Below are 22,645 nucleotides of genomic sequence, written 5' to 3'. Positions count from 1 at the left end.
TATGAATCTATATTTAGATAGTTTATAAGTCAAGCTGTTTACGAAAACCAGAATTCAAAATTTTTCTGATTTTTGCGTGTCATTAAATAGAAAATGAAAAAAATTAAATAGAAACTTATAAATATTAATATTAAGAGCTCATATTTAGCCGAGATATTCTATTTGAAATGCTGTACCGAAATTTTGATGCGAGTTTGAAAAGAATTTTTTTTTTTACAACATCGGCATTTTGCAAAGGCAGGGTTGTCTAAAATTCAGTAAACCGTAATAAAACAATGCATACTGATATTTTCGAAATTTGACTTCTTCAAAAGCAAACTCAAATTACACAATAGTGAGTTTTATTTCATTGTTCCGTTACACTAGTGTAACTTTAGAGAGTAACTTCAATGTGATTAAAAAAAAGTGTAAAATACATTTTATGCAATTTGTTGGTAATACGAAAAAGTCCAACATTCCCTTAAAATATAATCCTGAGAAGATAGAATTGTCTTCCCCGAAGTCTTGTAGGTTATAAGTTTGATAATTTTGAAAGTTCCACCAATAGGTAATTTTTATTCGTGAAGCATGAATTCGTGACGCGATTAAAATCATCTGCAAAAGATTCGACGAGTAACAATTCTGAATAATCAAAAATTAGGAAGTCCTCATATATAAGTTCAACTAGATTTATAAGAATTACACAACGAAGATGCGATCAGTTGATTCTGACAATCTTTATTTAACCCTCCGTGTGAACACTGGGTCTTTTAGGGAACAGTCATTTTCCAAACATCAATTCTTACGAACACCACTTCCAAACTTTTGAGTCTACCAATTTTTGGATAATGTAGTCAACACTTTGAGAAGAAACCCTGAATTTTTTCTTCTTCTTCGAAAAAGTGTACAGACAAAAGATGTAAAACACATGTGTTCACATGAAGGGTTAATCAATTTGCAAAATCAAATAAATCTATACTTTTTTAACACTCTTACTGAATTATCATATATGTATTTTTTAACAAACTAAAACAAGGTTAATATTACACAACTAAATTAATAGTATACTCTGTCGTATCAGTCGTTAAATATAATGTAGAGAAGAGTCGTGGTGTGAATGATCGATACTCCTTTTATCGTAAGGAAGTCTTTTTTTTATCAAGCAAGTATTTCCCTTAGAGATATCGACAATAAATTAACAAGAATAAAATTACGAAAAAGTAGAAACGGTATTTAATACTGTGCAAATGAACAGTAAATTACAATTAAAAAAAAAAAACTAAAAACAGTCGTTTCAATCTATGCTCAAAATTATGCCCGTCAACTTCAATACACTTCTCAATAAGTTTTATAAAAGATGCGTGAAGTAAAGTTACTCCACCGATGCCTCTGCAAGCATTTCCAATTCGTTCCTTCATATTTTCTGCAGTGGTTCGTATGATACTGTAGACTTTTTCTTTGATGTCGTATAAAAAAAATGTTCGGGATAAAATTTTTTTATTTTTCTGTCTAAAATGAAAATGTATAAAAACAAGTGCATGTTCCTATTTAAAAAAAAAACAATGTTGACCTCCAAATGATCTTGTAAACCTCCACCAAATCAAAAGTACAATGACACAGTGTAATTCCCCCTTTGAACCATGAAACTTTTATTTCAAACATCTTTCTTTAAAATGGCCGGTTCTCGAGATATTCTGCTGCGTCAACTTAAATGGACCACCCTGTATACATCCATATACTGTACAATTAACAGCAGGCTGCATGTAGATAAACGATGACAATATGAGAAACGTCTGTGGAAATCGCATTCTTAGAGATTTTTATGATTTTTCAATCTTCAATTAATTAAATACCGGTCAAAGTAGAGTAAAAAGACGTGGAATCAGAACCCGCGCCGAATAAAACTTTTTATAGGGGACAAACCAGAATGAAAATTAAAAAAAAACACGGTACCACGATCATTAATTTTTTTTTTTTTTTGTTTTGTTAGTAATAGGAATACAAATTTAACGACCTTGCTCCTCAGCAGCTATACCAACGAACAGGTTTCAAACAGTGGGAAAAATTAACAGTCGTTGTTAATGTTATGAAATTCCAATGGGATCTTGAATCCGATATCAAGTAACCTTGTGAGCTGTCCAGGTGAGTCCAAAATATTCTTGAGTTGGAATTTATGAATGGTATAAATCGTCAACAGATGCTAAGAAAACGTTTCAATATAAATATTTGTTTGCTGAAACGTTCCGCCTGAAATTCTGGTGCCACGTTGTATACATCTTCTGTAACTTCCCACGCTGAGAAATTGTGAAGTCGGAATTGTAAAATAATAGGCAGTGTGCCGCATAATCAGGGAGATAAATTCAAGCATTACAGAAGTTATCGAAAGGTTGCGTATCGGACCGTATTTTTCGATTGCTTGCTTCTATAATGAGCCCCATAAAAAAACACGCCCCTTTTTTTACATCAATACCCATCAGATTGTAGATTAAAATAATGTTGAGCACCGCCTAATTACAATTTATAATTAGTTACATTCGAGTCCACATCTGACTTGTGATTTGGGGGGAAATGAATTGCAAATCACATTTGCATTATACGACACTACAATAACATAATAATTACGTCCGGATTTTGTAGTGATTAAAACGAAGTGCAAGTTACGTTTGTAAGTATTAATTAATTTCGGTTCAATCACGATTTTTATGATTAGTTCATATATTCAGATGAATGACCATTGATCGATTCAATACAATCGATACAATTGATGAATTCAGATTTATATATTAATTAATTGTAATTTTCAAATCTGACCAGTATCTATACTCGATCCAATTACAGTTTTTTGTCACAATTAATCACTGCTCTAAATCTCAAACAACATATGCGAGCATCGAACTTCCATATCGTGTATACAATGTATACTATATGTATTAAAAATAAAAAAAATAAACCGAATTCTATTGTATTTTGTAACGAGGACCAAATAAAATACAATATTACATATAGTATACATTGTAATGTATACATATGTATACTGTGCAGATGTCCATTTGTATTTTATTTGGTCCTCGTTACAAAATACAATAGAATTCGCTTTTTTTTAATTTTTAATTACACAATGCAAATATAATTTGTTACATTTTATAGTCAACTCAATCGTTAATCGTACTTGTAGTACAATCAGTAAATGACTAATTACAATTTTGCTCGTCACTGAAGCGCAGTTTGGTGAACTGAGCTATTCGCGTGACAAACTAGTTGAATGAGAAGTTTTTTCATTTCTCGATATGTTATAGTGTTGCCGAAGTTTTAATTTGGCAGTTCCTAATGTCTTTATCACAGAAAAATTTCTTTCAATCTTACATGTTTTTCTAATAAAGTCAATGGCCTGATGATTTGATGGGATATCTCATGAATCGTCACAAAATGTAGAAGTATATGGGGCATTCCATACCGAAACGATCAAGATTCTACGGCGAGATCTCAGTTTTTTTTAATAATTTTTTGTGTGAAAGTACATGACAAAAAACTCATCCGGTAATTTTTTCAGAATTTTTCGACCCAGCGTATTTGAGTTATGATTTAAAAACTCGGAAAAAAACCCCACTTTCTAAAATCTGAAAAAATTCTGAAAAATCTTATAAAATATAACAAAATTTTTGGCACTTATTAGAAGACGGATATTTCACAAATTCAAAAGATAAATAATAAAAATTATTGAACAAACATATATTATTATTATTGGACTGCATTTTTGACCAAAGAATAAATATAAAATCTCATTATATCTCTGAAGAGAAATATTTCGGCCTGTATTATAATGAGGTTTTATGTTCATTCTTATGTAAAAAGTGCGATCCAATAATAATAATAATTTTTTTTTTTTCAATTTATCGTTTAAAGTTATGAAATCTCCATCTTCTAATAAGCGTCAAAAATTTTGTTATATTTTATAAGATTTTTCAGAATTTTTTCAGATTTTAGAAAGCGAGGTTATTTTTCGAGTTTTTAAATCATAACTCAGATACGCTGAGTCGAAAAATTCTGAAAAAATTACCGGATGAGTTTTTTGTCATGTACTATCATACAAAAAATTATTTAAAAAATCTGAGACCTCGCCGTAGAATCTTGATCGTTTTGGTATGGAATGCCCCATATACTGCTCGTTCTTCAACAAATTCTATTACGTAAAATATATTCATTTTACGAGTGACAGGCTTCAATGCGTAATTATTCCATCACACCCTGTGTTAAAAATCCAATTTCGCACATTTGTTCTCACATATCAGGTCGATGACTAATTCGACGAAAACTTTGTACATATGAAAAGATACATATGCTTCAAGTTTGACATACCATAATATGAATGCCTTCCGTGATATTTGATTTCATCAATCTAAATTTCAACGTTATTTTTTTGACAATTTTTACCTCGTAAATTTCTGGTATCCAATTTCAAAGTTTACAATTCTTACTTTTTCATTGGTTTATTATATCATATTTGAATAAAGACTTCGTCGAGGTAAGATCAATGAGAACATTTTCTTTATTGATATGTAAAAAAACTTAGCGACGTTTCGACTGGGACCCCAGTCATCATCAGGCTACTGATATAAACAAAAGGAAAAAACGCAAATTATTTAACATTGCTTATCTTTTCGTTACATATCCACGCAACATACGACTTTTAAATTTATTCTCAATGGTTAACAGTTTACAGACATATAATGGAAAACAAAAGTAAAGGAAATAATAAGGTAGAAACGTGTGTTCTTAACAATGATAAGTTAAGTTGCGTATGCAATGTACTAAATGACAGGTTTTAACTGTTAGTGTGTGAAGATAAAAATCACAAAAATATGTTTGACAATAAAGAAACAGGTATAGAAGACTAGATGTATACAGATTTACTTACTTATTATGACATTCCTACTGATTTACAATTAGATGTTCCTAACTTGCCATTATACAAGGAAGTGAAGATTTTAAGTTTGTAATCATAAACGATGGTTGATTATCGATTTCTAATAATCGATATCTGATCTATCCGAGATGGCTGCTGTCAAAAATGGCGCCTAATTTCGAATTCCGTACAATGTCATCATATAAACGGCTTAGGTTTTGTACATCTGTTCTTTTATTTACAGTGATGTTATTATTTTTACTGATAAAAATCATTTATTTGTTATTGCGTTTCAGCCGGTTCGTTTTGGTTGCTAGTACCGATGGATTTTCAAAGTCAAACGAATGTCCTGAATTTAAACTGTGTTGAGCTAAGGCGCAGCTATCAAAGTCGTAATTTTTACTATTGGAGCGATGGCGTGAAATTCTGTTCTTTAAGTGTTGCGAAGACTGTCCAATATAAATATTTCGGCAATCTTTGCAATTGATCTGATAGATGGTATTTATTTTATCGAGAACAGTAGTAGTGGTTTTCAAATAGGTGGACAGTTTTCTGGTATTGTTAGTAATTTTGTAGGCTACGTCTATTCCTTCGGTTTCTGAAATCTTTTTAATCTTCACTGACATTCCCTCCAGATACGGAATAGATGTTACTATTTTTTTATTATTGTCAGGGCTTACATTATTGTTCCAGTTAATTGAATTGAAATGTTTATGTATTCTTTTTTCTTTTAACTCTTCGATAAGTGATGAAGGAAAACTGTTTTGTAATAGTATGGATTTTACTTTTTTCAAACTTTTAGTTTTAAACTTAGGATGGCAAATATTTAAACAACGATCAAGTAAGCCTATTGTAACTGATTTTTTATACTGGATAGAGTGCTGTGAATGAAAATTAATATATCTACTGAAAATTTTCGTTTGCGTGTTTAATTTAATTTTATAAACTAATATGAGTGCTTGGGAACTTTGTATCGCCATTTTTAAATTCACAACTAATTTTTATCCTACTTTAGTTTTTTAATTATTCTTTTCTTCGTTTGATCGTCACATTTTAAATATTCCACGTTATTACCAGATGGTTCTGTAAATATATAATCGTTCCGAGGAGGGCCCCCAATCGGGCCAAAACGTAAACAAATTTTAGTGTTGTTACTGACCTTTATTTCTACGGAATATATTTAGTTCAAGAACAATATTGGCTAATACTGGACTTATAGGTGGGCCCAGAGCAGCACCATAGATTTGTTTATAAAACTGTTCATTGTGTGCGAAGTAGCAAGATTCTAAAATGAGTTTCACAGCTTCAATAAATTCATTTTTGTTCATACTGATGTGTTGTTTAATTTCAGGCCATTTTTTAGTAATGATAGCTAATGCCAGTTTTGTAGGAATAATTGTAAATAGAGATTTTACATCCAATGATGAGAGAACATGGTCTACAGGTATAGGTATATTTTTTATGTTGTTCACGAACGACCATGTGTCCTTGACATGATAAATAGATTTACCTACTATATTCGAAAGGATACCACTGCAAAATTTTGATATTTTGTATGTTGGTGGATTGACGTTAGATACTATAGATCTAAGTGGAATATCTTTTTTATTGATTTTAGGTTAGAAATATACATTTGGTGGAAGAGCATTATGCGTTTTCAAATTTTTTGCTACCTGTGCGTTTATGAAATTCTTTTTTTTGCCAATTATTAATTATATCGTTGACCTGTTTTTCAATCCTGTTTGTAGGATCTCTATTTAAAAGTTCATAAGTTTCTGAATCCTTGAGTACTTTTTGACCTTTAGACATGTAATCTTCTTTTTCCATAATAACAGTGACCCTGCCTTTATCCGCTTCTGTAACAACAAAATTTTTCTTGCTGTTCGAGAAATTACTTAGTTTGATCTATTTTCTCTTTTTCTATGTTATTTTCAGTATTTTTAGATGATTTTTCTGATTTTTATCTTCACACACTAACAGTTAAAACCTGTCATTTGCATTTAAAATTTCAAAGTCGTCATTATTTCTTTTGCTTTCATTCCCATTAAATGTTTATAAACTGTTGACCATTGAGTATAAATTTAAAAGTCGTATGTTGCGTAGATATGTAACGAAAAGATAACCAATGTCAAACAATTCGTTTTTTTCCTTTTGTTTATATCAGTAGCCTGATGATGACTGGGGTCCCAGTCGAAACGTCGCAAAGTTTTTTTATATATAAATAAATAAAATGTTCTCATTGTCCTTACCTCGACGAAGTCTTTATTCAAATATACTCCAACGGTTACGAACTTCAACCTCAAATATTATATCATAGACAACAATATGCAATGCGTTCGAATACCTTTTCACGGTAATGATTAGACGAATTACAAGCGCTCATAATTATACCGTGTCTCATCCTCGATGCCCTCTGCACCTACCCATTAGTTTTATTTTTGATCTAGACAAATGAAAAGACTCAAAATTTTGTCAGGACCTCCTTATCGGTCCACCATCCCTTAAGGATACTGGGAACCAATCGGGAAGTAGTTTAGACAACAGCACGCGAATCTTTAAAAAGCTTTGCTTTTCGACAGTTGTCAGAGAGTCGTCATTCATAGTCGTCATTCGGTCTTTAACAAGAAATCATTCTCTCAGTTTTAGATAATCCAATATATCAAGTCGTAGAGTCTGTTAAATATCCGTAAAAGTACGTGTTCCGTTACTTGAATATAAACTTTTTTTCTCCCATTATTTATAACTAAAACCATTTTAACTATCCTCATAAACCTAAATTAAATAAACGAATAATTGTGTTTTAAAACTCATATCATGAGTAAACCAATCAATTACCTTTAACGCATTCATTCAATTAATCCATCTAGTATAATTGTTTATCTTTTCTTTTGAAACCCCACAAGCAAAGTAACACAGTTTACAAGCCAATAAAAGCTAAACAATCAGTCAATTAATACCGTATCCAGTCCTCGCTGAGCACGCAGAGCCGCCCCACAGAGCTCGAATCAACAGTTAGCAACAAAAGGTAAGTGATCATTTTTATATCAAAATTCCAATAATTCATATCCGGGAAAATTAGCCTGAACTAAGCGTTATATTTGTGGAGTGGTTTGGTCATCAGCCAACCTAGCGCGTAACAACCGCATTAAATTAAATGAACTCCTTGATATTTTCTTTATTTCGCTACCAAAAGTAGTGAACATTAAATGTAATCTGAAATTCTTGGATTGTTTTATAAATTTGGAGTAGTACGTTTCATTCATAGAAACGAAAAACGGTATTTAAACTAGGTATAAAAACATGAAACTGCCAATCAAACAACAAATGACTATTCAGTCACGTTTCAATCCTTTTCCACGTCATTGCTTCAACGTTAAAATGACTAAACCATCATTATTTTTTGTGACTTCGTGAAACTGCAAACAAAATACATTTTAATAAAATGATAGAATTTTTCATTCCATCATTCGTTATATAATCTGTAACGCAGAACAGTGACACATTCGCAAAATTTTTTTTTTTTTCATTCAACAGACTCAATGAGAACTAAACAACTGTTTGAAAAAAACACAGAGAACAAGATACATTTGAAACGAAAAAGTAACCTTGTCGAATCGGTGAACCGGTTGGTATACGTACTTCCTGCCACATTTGGCAAACGTGCTTTTCGGACATTTCGAACTTGTTCCCCGTGGGTAGAACTGCTGTTATTTAGAAAGTGAGATTTTTATTCACCGAGCATAATTATTTCTGTTTTATGTGGGTATATCTACGTATACTCTACACGCATCAGCTTTTTACATCGCTGATACCGTTCAAGAAATTTGCACACAGTTGTTCTGCCGACTCCATGCACGCGTAGGCGTAGAAATGAACGCGTAATCTTCCTCTATGCTTGACTAGTACTCAACAAAATCCTGTTTGAAAGTCTAGGATATCGATTTTAAGAATTCAGTTCCGGCTAGTTCGAAGCATTAAAACATGGTGAAAATTTTTAATTATGTGTTTCGATTCTATTTTTCGATCAAGATCCTATTTACCTGAATTGCACAGCAGGCGTTCCTCATTATTATTACATATTTAGCGTGGAACACGTTTTACTCAGTTTCATCAGTATTGTGTTCAATTATTCTAGTCCTATCGGCTGCAGCCGATGGTGCGTGGAATGTTATATAGCATTGAGGAAAATCCCACGCACATCATCTGAGGATCGGCGGTATCATCGGATTAATTATGGCACAAACAAGACGAAAATGGTATGACAACTTCGAAGGACGTCCAGAGTTCCACTTCGACACGCCTAAGCATTTATTCTTGTGTGCACAGCAACAGCGTCACACCGCAATCTTATTTCTCATGTTTTCGGTTTCAGGTCGATTTACTCAACTGTGTGTGTCATCTTTTCCTCAACAAGTTCCGAAATTATTAGAATGAGCAATTTCATTTACACATATTTGACATGAGGTTTATTCAACGAAACGGTTGATCGAAAACGTGGATTAATCGGAAAAAAGATTTGATCAAACGAAGAGTTATTCTGAAAAACGATTAATCCAAAAGATCGCTGGTTGCAAACTTGATTAATCCATTGATCGATCAATTGGAAACGTCGATTAATGGAAAGTCTACTTTGCACGAAAAAAAATTGTTCTCAAGCAAGTACAGTGTGCTAATATTCATGCCAAAAGTTTAAAAAAAAACGTGGATCATAAGTAAGGACGGTGATGACATATTATTACTAGGTATTGGGAAGAAAGTAATTTTATTCATTCAATGTCTTGTTATTGATTGACAAATCACATACCTATGCAAAAAAAAAAACGTATAAGGATTTACAGTTTGTGACAGCCCGTGAAATTGCACAATTTGCAATTTTCTTTTCACATATAGTTACTGTTTTCAAAAACTTCGCCTTTTGTAGTCACCGGATTCCCCGCTAAGCTGCTATAATTATGGCATTCAGCGAAAGGAAAACGGTTCATCGACCTTAGTTATTAATTATAATATATATTGACATAGTGTAGATACAAATAATAATATTTCGTGAACACCTGCTTCGAAAGTTTGATTTTCGAAGCTTGTGGAGCATGTGTAAGTAAAATGCCCCATTTCCGAACAGTGCGATAAAATAACATTGGCACATGCGCACCATTGAAATGCTATATTTTACACACTAGGGTTATATTTGGTTCATGCGCACTTTCGAATCACTCAATTTTACGCACTGTGCCTGTGAGCGTAAAATACCCAGCTCAAATTTTACGCGCTGTTAGTGGCACCTTCTCAAATTGAACTTTCCTCCACAGGTGTTGAAAAAAGTAGCGATGAGCGATAATTGACTCGTGTGATTACTGGGCTCGCCGTGGTTCATTCTGCAATCTCCACAGTCGTCGGAAATCGCCCACTTTCCGCACTCGCAACGCAATGTGCTATTAATATTGTACATCTTGATCACTTCTACGATGCGTGACGTTAGAACGGTCGATTGTTTTATTTCTCGACGCGATACTTCGGAAGTGAATTAATTTGAATATACATGTATTCTATGTTCATCTTATACGTAGTTACAATGGCTACAGTGTCACCGCTGCAAGGACTTGACTCCATTGTAAATAAAGGTACAACGAGGTTCACAAATGATAAATTAATTGATCACTCAAATGAAAATTAATATGCATTGGGATCCAACATATTGCAATTAGCCGCCATTTTACGGAACGAAATCCATTGATCGAAAACCGAGCTGTATGTTTGGCTTTGAGAGTCTTTTTTTTTTTCTATGGTCTACTGCAAATCGGCTTATTGTGACAAAGTAAAAACAGCCAGTTTATCGAGTTTTTTTGCACCTTGATATCACCGTATTTTGCCCCTAAAAAGATCAACTGTTTCTTCGGTACTATATTGCTTGTCCTGATATGTTCGATCGCAATCGACGATTCACGCTCATTTCCTTGCAAGCATTATGCAGCCGATCGATTTGATTTTTTCGATCGTATCGTTACAGTATGGCAATTTTGATAATTTGCATAGATACATATATTACAATATCTTTGTGAGCGCTACAATTGTAGACAATAACTTACAATTATTACCGGCGGAACGCATCATATAAGCATCAGATTTGGATAAGTGGCAAACGAGGAAAAAAGTCTTTACACTGATTTGCGATCGCTTGCTTCTGTCTATTTGGCGTGGGGACTACCGAAAAGGATCGTAAAGTTTACAGTCACCTTTCCAATATTCAAATCGTATACTCGGCTATAGCGACACACAAAATTGACAAAAAATCGAATGCCGTAAAGTCGTATTCGTTTCCAACCTAATTAGGGAAACGTTATTCCATTTGTCAGAGGAAAGAAAACATTTTTCAAATTCGGAATGAACAAATTTTGCCACGTAAAACTGACGATTATTTAATAGTAATTCGCAATTACGTTTAAATACTCAGATCGAACAATTGCAGCGAGAAAAATTTTGGATTTTTTAAATGTCAACACTGTCGCAGATGAAGAGTTCTTTTTAATTCTACTGTACATGTGGCGATATTATATTTTTCCTAATTCTCTCTAGTCCACGTCGTTTCGTTAGCCACATATCATTATTATTTTTGTTTCATTTTCAATTCGAAATTGGAAAGGATTAATTTTCGGGTTTTTATTGTAATTATTGGTATTTCCGTCGAAACACCCTTGAAAACCTGCATTTTCGCACTTGCGAAGTGGCCGACAAGTTCCATGTCCATTTGCTGGCGAAGTGTGTGTGAAAACCGGAGTTTCTTGCAAAGAAAGGAAGGCGATCCGCCCTTGATACACAATGTCCTATTTCTGATCAGTTTTATTTCAGTTATTATAGGTTATGTTCGGGGTTACTATCGCCCTATAGCCGGATCAATGTATTCCTCGTGAAGACCTGCGACTGATGAGTTTTTTATTTCTTATCAGAAATTTGTCGTCTGCGAACTACAGCCGTTTGAAATTGGCCAATCCGGTAGCATCTGATGGCTCAGAACAGGGTTTTAATCGCCTCTAATAAAATTCACACAACTTTAGAGAGGCTGATTATAAAAAGCCTATAAATTTAGAGTGACGATTATAATCCAAGTAACTATACAGACCCTGATGATAAAACAATTATCTTCTGTGCTTATACACAGCATTTAACTGTTTTATCATCAGGGTCTGTGCTTATACACAGCAGTTAACTGTTTTATCATCAAGGTCCGTAGAGTTACTTGGATTACCTTTTACAATCAGCCTCTCTCAAGTTAAGTGAATTTCATTAGGGACCATCGAATTTTGATCGTCATGTGCTCGGCAGCTGTCCTAAGCCATCTACGTGTCAAATATTCCTACCATTTACATAAAAGTCTATTTGATATTATACCTACATATATTACACGTGTACACATATATATAAATCTGTCAAGTGGCGAAACTCTTATAATATACGTATTTTGTAATTTACATACAAATATAATACACACGTGAAATCCCATTTATTGTATATATAAAACATAGTAATTTTTATGTGTTACATTGATTTGATTCACACGCGTTTACGTCACGCCTAACCAGGAACGAAAGTTTCGTCACCTGACAGACATGAATACACATAAAATGACGTGTATAACGTGTTCATTTATCTATTCGTTCACATTTATGTAGATTAATGTTTAAGGTTGCCTTGTGGAGTTAAGCTCTTATGATTCATAGAATCATTCAAACACAAATTTGCGTTTAGTACTTGACATAATTATTATTCCCATGCGTTAACAATCGTTTCAAAGTTGAATTGAACAAGGCTCTGTATATCATGCCAAAAATATAATAGACGATACAATATGTATAAAATTCAACTTCACGATTTTTAGACAGCTTGATCATATTTGTGGTTATTTAGTCAACTCGCGTTAACGGTACCTTAAAGGCATCTATACAGCTACTTATATACATATGATATGCGAACTTCACATTTACTATAATTATATACTACATTGATTCACATCATTATGCGTTCCTAAAAAAGGACGTTCAACAGATGAATTTGGCAAACCCGGTCTGTGTTTATTATTATACCTGTACCATCGGGATCCAACATATCGCAAGACGCCATCTTTTAATCGAAAATGTGGAGCTCAAAAATGATTGCGTTTAATTTTGAAAGTGTTTTTCTCGTATCTTTCTTACCAAGAATCGATTCAACACAAGAAAATCCCAAAATTACAGTGATGCACAGAGTTTTCCGTACCTTGATACTGACGGTGTTTTTTTTCCAAACGGCGTGCTTTTTGGCGCCATATTACTCAGCCACGCCTATATGCTGAATCCCAATTAATCAGTACAATTAACGCGAGCTAATTTCATGTAAATCGCTCATGGGTATGTATCTATATACCTTGAAATAGTATAAAGAGACTGATGTAATTGATCCTGTTGACGTGAAGAATTATTTTACTTTTAATTTTTATTTTATCTTTACCTATTTCTTCTGCATCCTCAAATTTGCCACAAAAATATATAATATATTGAGAACACGTATAATTATTTGTTTACTAAGCCAATAAAGTAATTGTCGGTCGCCCATACATGTATAAAAAAAGAATAAAATTTATGCCACTCATAAGATGCAACAGAGAGTGCAAGATCAAGTGGAAATATAATCCAACCTTGGCATGATTCCAATTTAAGTATATCGATAACTACAGGGAAGAGGGCTCCTAATGGAATTAACAAAACCAGTCCAGTTTTTTTCTTTCAATGACTTGTTTCCTAACTTTCCGATTAAACTCAAAAGCATTCTGCTGATTATGTCCGCCAAGATAACTGTGTTATTTGAATAAAGTTTTGCAAAAATCAGAAATAAATAACGAAAAATCGTACATCATGAATCGTCGATGGTCTGCGGTAATAAAACAAAACGATTTAAGAAACCTAAAATAAAAAATATAAAAATTTTCACATTGTTCTCCCCTGTTTATATTATCGTATATTTAATATTTATACCCGCAATGGTTGATTTAAACTTCAATATATTTTCCAAGTTACCATGCATCGTTGCATTTTTAATTATTATCCTGTTAGATTTATAAATATATACGTATATATAAGTAAAATATTTTTATGGTACAATGAGATTTAGACCTAATAGTTTTACGACTATCGATTGCAAATAATTAGTTATTCCGTTAGTCGCGATAATTCCGCTGATTGTCAACAAGACGACGTTCTCTCGGTGACAGCTGGACGCCGTTGACGGAGTGAGAGGAACAGAAATGATTTTAACTGAAACACATTGTAAAAAGGAACTATAAAAACAATGCGAAATGCAGATTTTTAAATCTGCATAAACATTTTCTACCGGTTCAATCTCGTAAAATGGCCACAGTATTGCAGGAACCTAACTTATCGGGCGATGCCATCTGTCGTTTACAGTTTGAAAAGTTTTATTTTCCATCGTTTTTTTACCACAAATCAACTTAATCCGACAAAATGAAAACAATCCATCTCACACAGAGCTTTTCGTACCTTGATATAGGTAAAATTAACCCAACACGATCGGCTGTTTCTGAATTCGACGCCATATTGCTCAGTCACGTCCGTTTTAGGAGTGAAATTAATGTCTGCCGTTCATTAAGCGTACTTTAAACCCTCACGGAAAAATCTTCAACTCGGGTGGAAATTCTTACCTCCAACTCATAGATAATACTAAAATTCGCACAAGAATAAAATCGAGGGGACAAATTTATGCACAAGCTGAAGGTTTTCTCCGTGAGGGATGTAGCGTCCTGGTCGAAATTACCGACCCCTAGAATTTTTTTGAATATCTCCAAAACAGCGCATCGAAATCGTTTGATCCTATGGCCTTTGATATTTCTTGAGGAATAGATTTCGGTGAAAGTATAAAGTCGATCAAAATCGACGAAATTTTACGTCACTGCGTCGTGTGAATCATAAAATGTGGGCGTCTTACTTGCGTCGATTGAAATCTGTGCCTAGACACCTTTTATCTATTCCTCAAGAAACATCTAAGACCGTATAAAAAAGCGATGTGGATGCACCGGAAAAAACTCTGAGGGTCGGTAAGTTCGACCGGAGCACCCCCTTAACCCTTTCATGCATATATTTTTCCATATATGCGATTCACTTGAAATTCTGCAACCATGGCTTTTGGGATCGCTGATTACGCAACTGTACTCGAAATTCGAAAATTAAAAATGGTGGATAGACGAAAACAGGAAAAAAACTTCGGAGAAAAATGTGTAAAATTTTTTACTGTGTATTAAATTTGCGTCAAAACTGCCACTCGGATTATCATGGTAGATTATCAGAGAATACGTTTTTTTTCTTGATAAGTACGAATTCTGCCCATATATATATATATATATATATATAGACTTAAAACTATTTCAGGGACCATTTGGAAACAAAAAATTCGACGTTTGTTACCAAGAAAGTAGTTTGATAAATAAAAAGCTGCAAAAAAAGGTGGAACACTGAACGCCCCAGCGTGAATTAAAGGGTCAAGACGGTACTAGGTAGCCCAGAAAATGAGGCAGAGAAAAATTCTTTCACAAAGCGATTTGTAAACTATATTGTACACTTACTTGACTTAGTCTCTGATTTGAAATCAGCATATTGCCCGTTCTGCATCGGGTAAGTTGGTATCGTTGAATTGCAACTGATCTCTAAACGCCCGTTCTCACCGGCATGCAGAGCTGATACTTCAATGCTCAATTGCGCAACCGTTGACATCAGCTGATTTTCACGTGTTTTAATGGGAAATGTTCTGACCAGGAAAACGTCAACCTGAAAATAAGGTCCACGATATAAGAAAACCCACGGATCACCATATCTAACAAAAGACCATGACCGAACGCCAATTCTATTCGGCTGATTAAAAATTTGGACATAATTATTCCGACAATCGACGAGCGATATGATTATATTTTTACATCTCTTGTTCGTAAAATTTGACCAAATGTTATTGTTCGTATAGAGAACGTTGAGAATAAAAATATCTATTATAGCGTGCCACAGTGCGAGTGAAATAATCGTATAAATTTTTAATCGTGTACGTACAAATGAGGATGCATATCCAGGAAATAGTGCGAGGCATGCGTTTAAATTGCATTTCAATACAAAATAAAGGATAATATAACTATTGTGCAGAGTCAAGGTCAGAACAGGACTGATGAATACGTGTATTGTCAGTTATCAAATTAGGCGTATCGCTTCGCACGAGAAGGTGAGCGTTAGTTTTACGTCACTTAATAAACGCAATAAATTTTACTCAAAGTTATTATTATATTGGCGAGGCACGTCTTCGTTGCCAAATACATTTATCGATGATCGATTGTAGTTTCTTGTTACATTGTTTCACTCCTCTCGCAGTTTTTCTGGATCCTATTCTTAGCCACTCGAGTAGGCGATACACCGAATAATCACACGCTTTTGAATACTCGATGAAGTCTTATTGCTTGTTTTTTTTTCTTCGCTCCAGCCTTAGAATTTCTATAACGCTCCTGGGCGAAACTTGAAGCGATTTCGATACACCGATACATTTAAAACAATCCGGTGGCGACGTTATTTTCTCCCTCAAAGCTTTTCCGGTTTTTTCCTTCTATCGTAGGCAATTATACAAGTGCACCGCAAGTTTGTGTCATTCGGTATTCAAAAAATATACAATTACGTACGTTGTCAGAGGAATTGAATTCAGAGTACGAATTTTTAAGAACAGCCAGACAACAAAGAGATAAACGCAAAATTTTCGTGGGATTAATTAATTCATATAATTTTTAGCCGTAAAAAATATTGAAGGTAATAGAAAACAAATGGAGAGAGAAAGAGAGAATGAGATAGTACGTCGAAAATCGATGTATCGTAAAAATAAAGAAATTAAACTGAAGGCAAACAGAGATTATCGATATAATATATCTTGTTGGTAGTTTACCTCTTTGCCATTTATGAACCAAGTTATATGGGGAGCCGGATGTGCGGGGGACGAAGTACAATTAGCTTCAAGGATTTCTCCCACAACGTAATAAGGCTTCTTAAATGTTATACGTGGATCTTCCGATTGAGGCACTGAAAATAACACAACAACAAATTATCATACATCGGTTTCATCCGTTCGACGGGAACGCGAGCCGGTATTCGTTCGATTTCGCCTCCTCACCGTCGATCGTCGATAGGTAGACATTTCGTAGTTTGTACAATAATCATTAATAAAAAAAAAAAAAAAAACAATTAAAAATACCGAAAAATACTGATATTCAAAAATCCCACGCGTTCTAAATTAAAACGTACCACTGCGCAATTTTATTGACACTCCGAGCCGCGGACGACAAACCGACGCGTGACATAATCACCCGATAACGATTAATAACGGAACACAAAAATTCCCATTATTGTAAAAATCTTGCACGCTGAAAAATCAAATTTACTTCCTAACCAATTTTATTCTTAATCCGAACCGTCGACGTGTAACGTATAATCACACAATCAACAACGACTCTGTGAATTGCCTCGAGATTTCGAAAAGTGGAGCAATATCTGCCGAATACCAAACATCATCTTAAGTATAAAATAGTTATGCACGCTGTATTATGTACGCGCGTAATTTGAACTCATCCCTCTCCTCTGATTATTTTCACTCCTGTTGAGTTGTTTGAGGGGCGATTTATTCTCACATTTCACAATTGGGCATTTGGTATGAAAAATACGAGCCCGTCATGTTTTGATATACATCAAGGCCGATTAACGTACTATTTATTAGTTACATAAAGAACGATAAATGAAAAAAGCGTCGGATCAATTCAGTGAGAATATTATGTCTGTATGGTATATGATCGCACGATTGTCCTCCTCCCTGTGAGTTGACGCTTGGCCTGTGTTTTTTGTTCGCACATAAACTCGTGCCTCGGAACAGCCAGTCGAGCTTTTCGCCAATTTTTTCTGTGTGCCGTTTACACGCGTTACGTATTTCGCAGTTCTCAGTCCTCTTCGTTTCCAGGTTTAAGTGAACCTGATGTAAATCCCCGCGGGAAGACCAGCGTTTTTATTTTTCTTTTTTACAAATACGTAGACCGTGTACTCATTCTCATTAACGTACATCTTAACAGTCCTCCGTAGCCATTGTGTGACATTTTGCTCTTCCGAATTTTCCTCCTCTCTTTTCTCAGAGTATATAATTTAAGTGCTTCGGCTTGGCGAAGGGGAAAATTTCACGCTACGATATTTGTTAAGGGAACGATTTTGCCGCCACGGCTGTTTTTTTTTTTTTTTATCACTTCAAGAACACCCACGGCGGCTCTGTAACGACCTATTAAAGCTGTGTCATCACTTTCCGCAATTTCACTATCAGAACTGTTCGTTGATTTGTTTATAAGTAATTATCACATCAGTTCAGCACTGTAGTTAAGATTTTTTTTTTTTTATCTTATAACATTATTGATTTATAGTTGTTTTAACTTTGTTTTTCACGGCCAAAAATGGGACAATGTGCTATCTATAACCCTCTCACGTCATGCGCCCACCTTATGACTACGTATACGGATAATGTGAGTATAATTAGTTTTTCTATTTAGGCTGTGGAATGGGTATCAAGGACGTAATAACGACACGTTTTAAGAATGTTCAGCCCCTTTGATCAAGGCGGTCATGGAATTCTCGTAGAAAAAAAAAAAAACTTTAGTAATTAAAGACGTCATCGTCGAAAGTTCGGTTGATGATAGAATTCAATATTTAGTTCAGAATTATCGGTATCTTTTGTGCAATAAACCAACACTGTGAAAACTTTAAATTTCATTAAATTTTTATAGTGATTATATATTTATACTCATTTCATTCAATGTAACGTGATTATACGAAAAGAGCTTGATCAAAAGAAGAGCTAAACATCTTGATAGAGTGCAATCTGCACGAATATTACAACTGTTGCATGCAAGATAATTCACTCGAATTTAATATAGGATATGGTATGCTGTATAAATTTTCTACATGTGCGAGTGATCCGTCTTGCATTATACATTGCATACATAACAATGTTTCTGAATTCTAATGTTATAAAATAAGTGGGCAAATCCTTCTTAAGGGTGTGCAGTACTCCTACCCTTACCGACCGGGTAAACTCACCCTTTTTCTTCCTATATTGAATAAACAAATGAACGAAAGGTGCTCAAATTTCGACAGTCCGTCGCTCTTTCGTAGCGTAATTCCGGAAAGTTATTCATATCCCGAAAATCGTCAAAAAAATGTGTGGTTTTTTGAGACGTATTACTATTTCCACATTTACCGCATTTCAGCTGGCAAAAAGTGTATAGTTGTGGTACTTTGCGCAATTCCGAAAAGAATGAGAAGTAAAATGAGCCATCTTGAGACTATTTTCAAGAAATTTTGCTCATCATTTTACTTCTCATTCTTTCCAGAATCGCGCGAAGTATCTCAACTATGCAGTTTTTGGCTTCTGAAATGCGAGAAATGTGGAAATCGTAACACGTGTCAAAAAATCACACATTCTTTGACGATTTTTGGGACATGCGTAATTTCCCTGAATTGCGCTACGAAAGAGAGATGCACCGTCGAAATTTGAACCCTTTCCATCCATTTTTTAAATTTAATATAGTTAAGACAAAGGGTGAGTTTTCTCGGTGAAAAAAGGTAGGAGTATCATACACCCTTAATCAGCGTCTAAATTGGTTTCGTCACAATTGAGCATAAAATATGAATCAATGCGTTATATTTCATTTTCGTAATTCATTTCGCTGGTTTTTGTGCTACTGAGATTTGATAAATTATTATCTGCGCTAACTTCGTAAACAACGCGACTACGTTGTAGTTTTTGACAAGAGGTGGCGCAGAGCATATATAGGATTTGTGGCATATAGGGACATATCTTGATTCGTTTGAGTTTTGCACTCGTCTTCGATTTTTGCGGTGCTTTACACTCGTCAAAAAATTCTTATTTTATGCGCACTTGCTACGAAAATAACTACTTAGAATTAAGAAAAATATTGTATCGGAATCCTCCGATTCGAAAGATCTAACAGTTTCTAGGATGTCTTTTGTGCGTTGATATCTGTGAAATTAATTTAAAACGATCAGCTGATCATCGCTTCCGTCACCACGTTGCCGTAGGTAATTACGTCAAAAGTTTCAGGACCCCAATGCATATGAGGAAATTTTTTTTTCGACGATATTTTAAAATGAATCTTAAATATTCAATATACGGCTGTCAAGCAGGCGGTATTCTCCAAATTATGGATTCATATCCTTTGCCCGAATGGTGGGAATTTAAGGTTACAATTTTAAAGGGGTTCAAACTTGAACGTTTATGCTTCAAAATCGCTTTCATACAGATTAATTAACAACTGCGTACATAAAAAGAACCAATGATTATGACAAAGTACACAGCTAAAGTTTCCGATAGCCAAAATAGCAGTCGAAAGAATCACAGTCACATCTGGAAAGCCTACTGCAAAAATTTAGTCATACGTGTTGCATAAATTATCATCATATATCCTGCGCATTATTATCTTCGTCTTTCAACTATCACATAATTTTCCTCTCAACAGTAACTGACGTCATAATCTCATCCCATTATAATCACTGCAAATGATACCATGCCAGAAATATGATTACTTTATTATTATTATTACTGTAGTGAAATGATTTATGCAAGAAATTAACAGTAATAATAATAACGTCTATCAAAAGGACGAATAAGTTGTAAAAGTTAAAGAGTGGATATTGCAGTACCAGAAATTAAAGAACAGATTTATATCAGAATCTCTGTCTGTCATTCAGGGCTTTCCGTAATTAATCTAATTTCCGAATTCGCGAAAACTGCATTTTAATACAACGCGCTATCGACGTTGTAATTGAACGTCATCGAAATACACCCTATTTAAGCAATCGGTCAATCGATCCTGCAACAGTGTGTTCAAGCATTTATTTGTTCTTCACGGACCGCAGCGTAATTTAGCTAATTCCGTACCCTATCAATGTAATAAAAACTTACCAATAACTTCCATGTTTACGGAATCCGAACCCACAGTGTAAATCGGAGTCGCCATTGATACGTCGCAGGAATAAACTCCAGACGCCTCAAATCCAACGTCCTTCAACTTAATCACGTTCATCGCAGACGTTGGCTGAAACGCGTTGCAAAAGAATTGTTTAATTCTTTCACATTATGGAAAAAGAAGAGAAACAACGTATTATTTGACGACGAGCTTTCTTTTCCGTACCTGCAATTCGGCCCCTGGAACTTTGTGCATCTGAGTTGGTGGTGTCCGATCTTTGATGTACTGAAATATCTTGTACTCATTTCGTATGAATTCAATCTTATGCAAAACATTCTCAGATACGCTGTGGTTGCAGATTAATGTTACAGTGCTTCGATATTCTACGTATCTGGGTACGTCTAACTGTACCCAAACGACTACTGCAGCTGTATCTGAAATGCACAACGTACACCGTGTTTCACTCATCCTTGATTGAAACAAACAAATCGAAATACATTCAAGCTGTATAAGCTTCGAAAAATAAAAACACGATTTTGGAGTTCGAGTAGTTTGATCAATTAGGCTCACAAACATCGGGAAACGCTAGGCAAGGAGTATGTTATAATTATACAAAGAAATGAAAATAAAAAACTTGATTAAAGTCTGTGAAATTTCGTGTCAACATTGCCTTTGCATCTACTTTCGCCACGTAACACAGTGCTCGCATAACATTTTCGCGGCATATCGTTCAAAATGGCGTCCAGTCAGGTATATCGATACTCTATAAACCTTATAAATCTCAAAGTCTGAAAGTAAAGTTACATTGAACACATTGAACAGCCTTGATTCTTAACTTTACAGCGTTTTAACGGAAGAATTCACGAATTACATAATTGAAATCTGAAAGTCGCGTCCATGTCAATCCAAGACTGACAATAGATCACCGCTCAGCCCCCATTTAACGAGAAAAGGAAAATCCATACATTGTATTAGCCGATGGCCGTCATCGACTCAAATGTACACCACGAACTTACTTGTCGTATTTGCATTCACGTCAGAAGATGAAACAAATTCTTTTCACAGGTTCTCGAATCAATAAATATGCGGTTCACCAATCCCTGACCTTTTACACAACGCTAAATTGTGCGTTCAGTAATCGGGGATTGAGAATTTAAAAGGGGTGAGAATCTGCGTGGCACTTCAGATCGTGAAAGAACCTTTGGAGCGACTGTGAGAGCGAATTAAATATACAAAAAAGCGATATGCTATGAATAAACCTTGAAAATAACTTGATTCCAACTTACAGGAATAAATCTGAAGAACGTAGACGAGGACAACTCGCTTCCAATCCACTTGACACGGCATTTTAGCAGTACTTAAATGGGTGGCGTGTGTTTACTGAGGGGATAAATTACGGTGTGAAGCTCGCAAGGTTTCAGCTATTCTCTATAATATCAACATTATCCTTCGTGCCGTGTTGTAATGTTGTAATTTAATATGGTTTAACAGTGATCTACATCAATGATGTGCGTGTATGTTTATTTATTTAGATTCTTCTTTCCTCTATATAAAAGTGCCTATGTTACAGTGTGTTACGAATGGGTGCTTTACACTACGACAACATCGAGTGCCCAGTCGGCGCTTCAACTAAGCGTTTCGATCCATTTGACTACGCCGACTCCTTCTGAGCTTGCGCCCGTCGCTGCTTTCAGCAGCCACCAGCAGCTACTATACGAACCGGTGAAACGCCCGCCGGATCA

At 34.6% G+C, this 22,645-nt stretch overlaps 1 protein-coding gene and 1 long non-coding RNA gene across 3 annotated transcripts; one reads left to right on the top strand and one right to left on the bottom strand.

The window, feature by feature from the left end:
- Nucleotides 1-1,286: 1,286 nt before the first annotated feature.
- Nucleotides 1,287-22,624, bottom strand: LOC124210969 (uncharacterized). Of its 2 annotated transcripts, none has more exons than XM_069133922.1 (6): nucleotides 22,190-22,624; nucleotides 21,129-21,337; nucleotides 20,900-21,032; nucleotides 16,832-16,965; nucleotides 15,480-15,687; nucleotides 1,287-2,137 (listed from the first exon to the last, which is right to left on the bottom strand). In XM_069133922.1, coding segments are annotated over exons 1-6 (747 nt in total). In that variant the 5' UTR covers nucleotides 22,251-22,624; the 3' UTR covers nucleotides 1,287-2,135. The 2 variants fall into 2 exon arrangements, with proteins under 2 accessions (XP_068990023.1, XP_046465440.1); XM_046609484.2 differs by lacking the exon at nucleotides 1,287-2,137 and adding an exon at nucleotides 10,605-14,163 and having other exon boundaries at nucleotides 15,486-15,687; nucleotides 22,190-22,611.
- Nucleotides 21,609-22,609, top strand: LOC124210971 (uncharacterized). Its single transcript, XR_006881346.2, has 3 exons — nucleotides 21,609-22,115; nucleotides 22,192-22,317; nucleotides 22,474-22,609. It is a non-coding gene; the product is annotated as an uncharacterized lncRNA (long non-coding RNA).
- Nucleotides 22,625-22,645: the final 21 nt, after the last annotated feature.

Source organism: Neodiprion pinetum, chromosome 2 (assembly GCF_021155775.2).
Source record: "Neodiprion pinetum isolate iyNeoPine1 chromosome 2, iyNeoPine1.2, whole genome shotgun sequence".
Classification (NCBI taxonomy): Eukaryota; Metazoa; Arthropoda; class Insecta; order Hymenoptera; family Diprionidae; genus Neodiprion; species Neodiprion pinetum.
The sequence above is the reverse complement of the archived record's forward strand: the minus strand, read 5'-3'. Positions and strand labels throughout refer to the sequence as shown.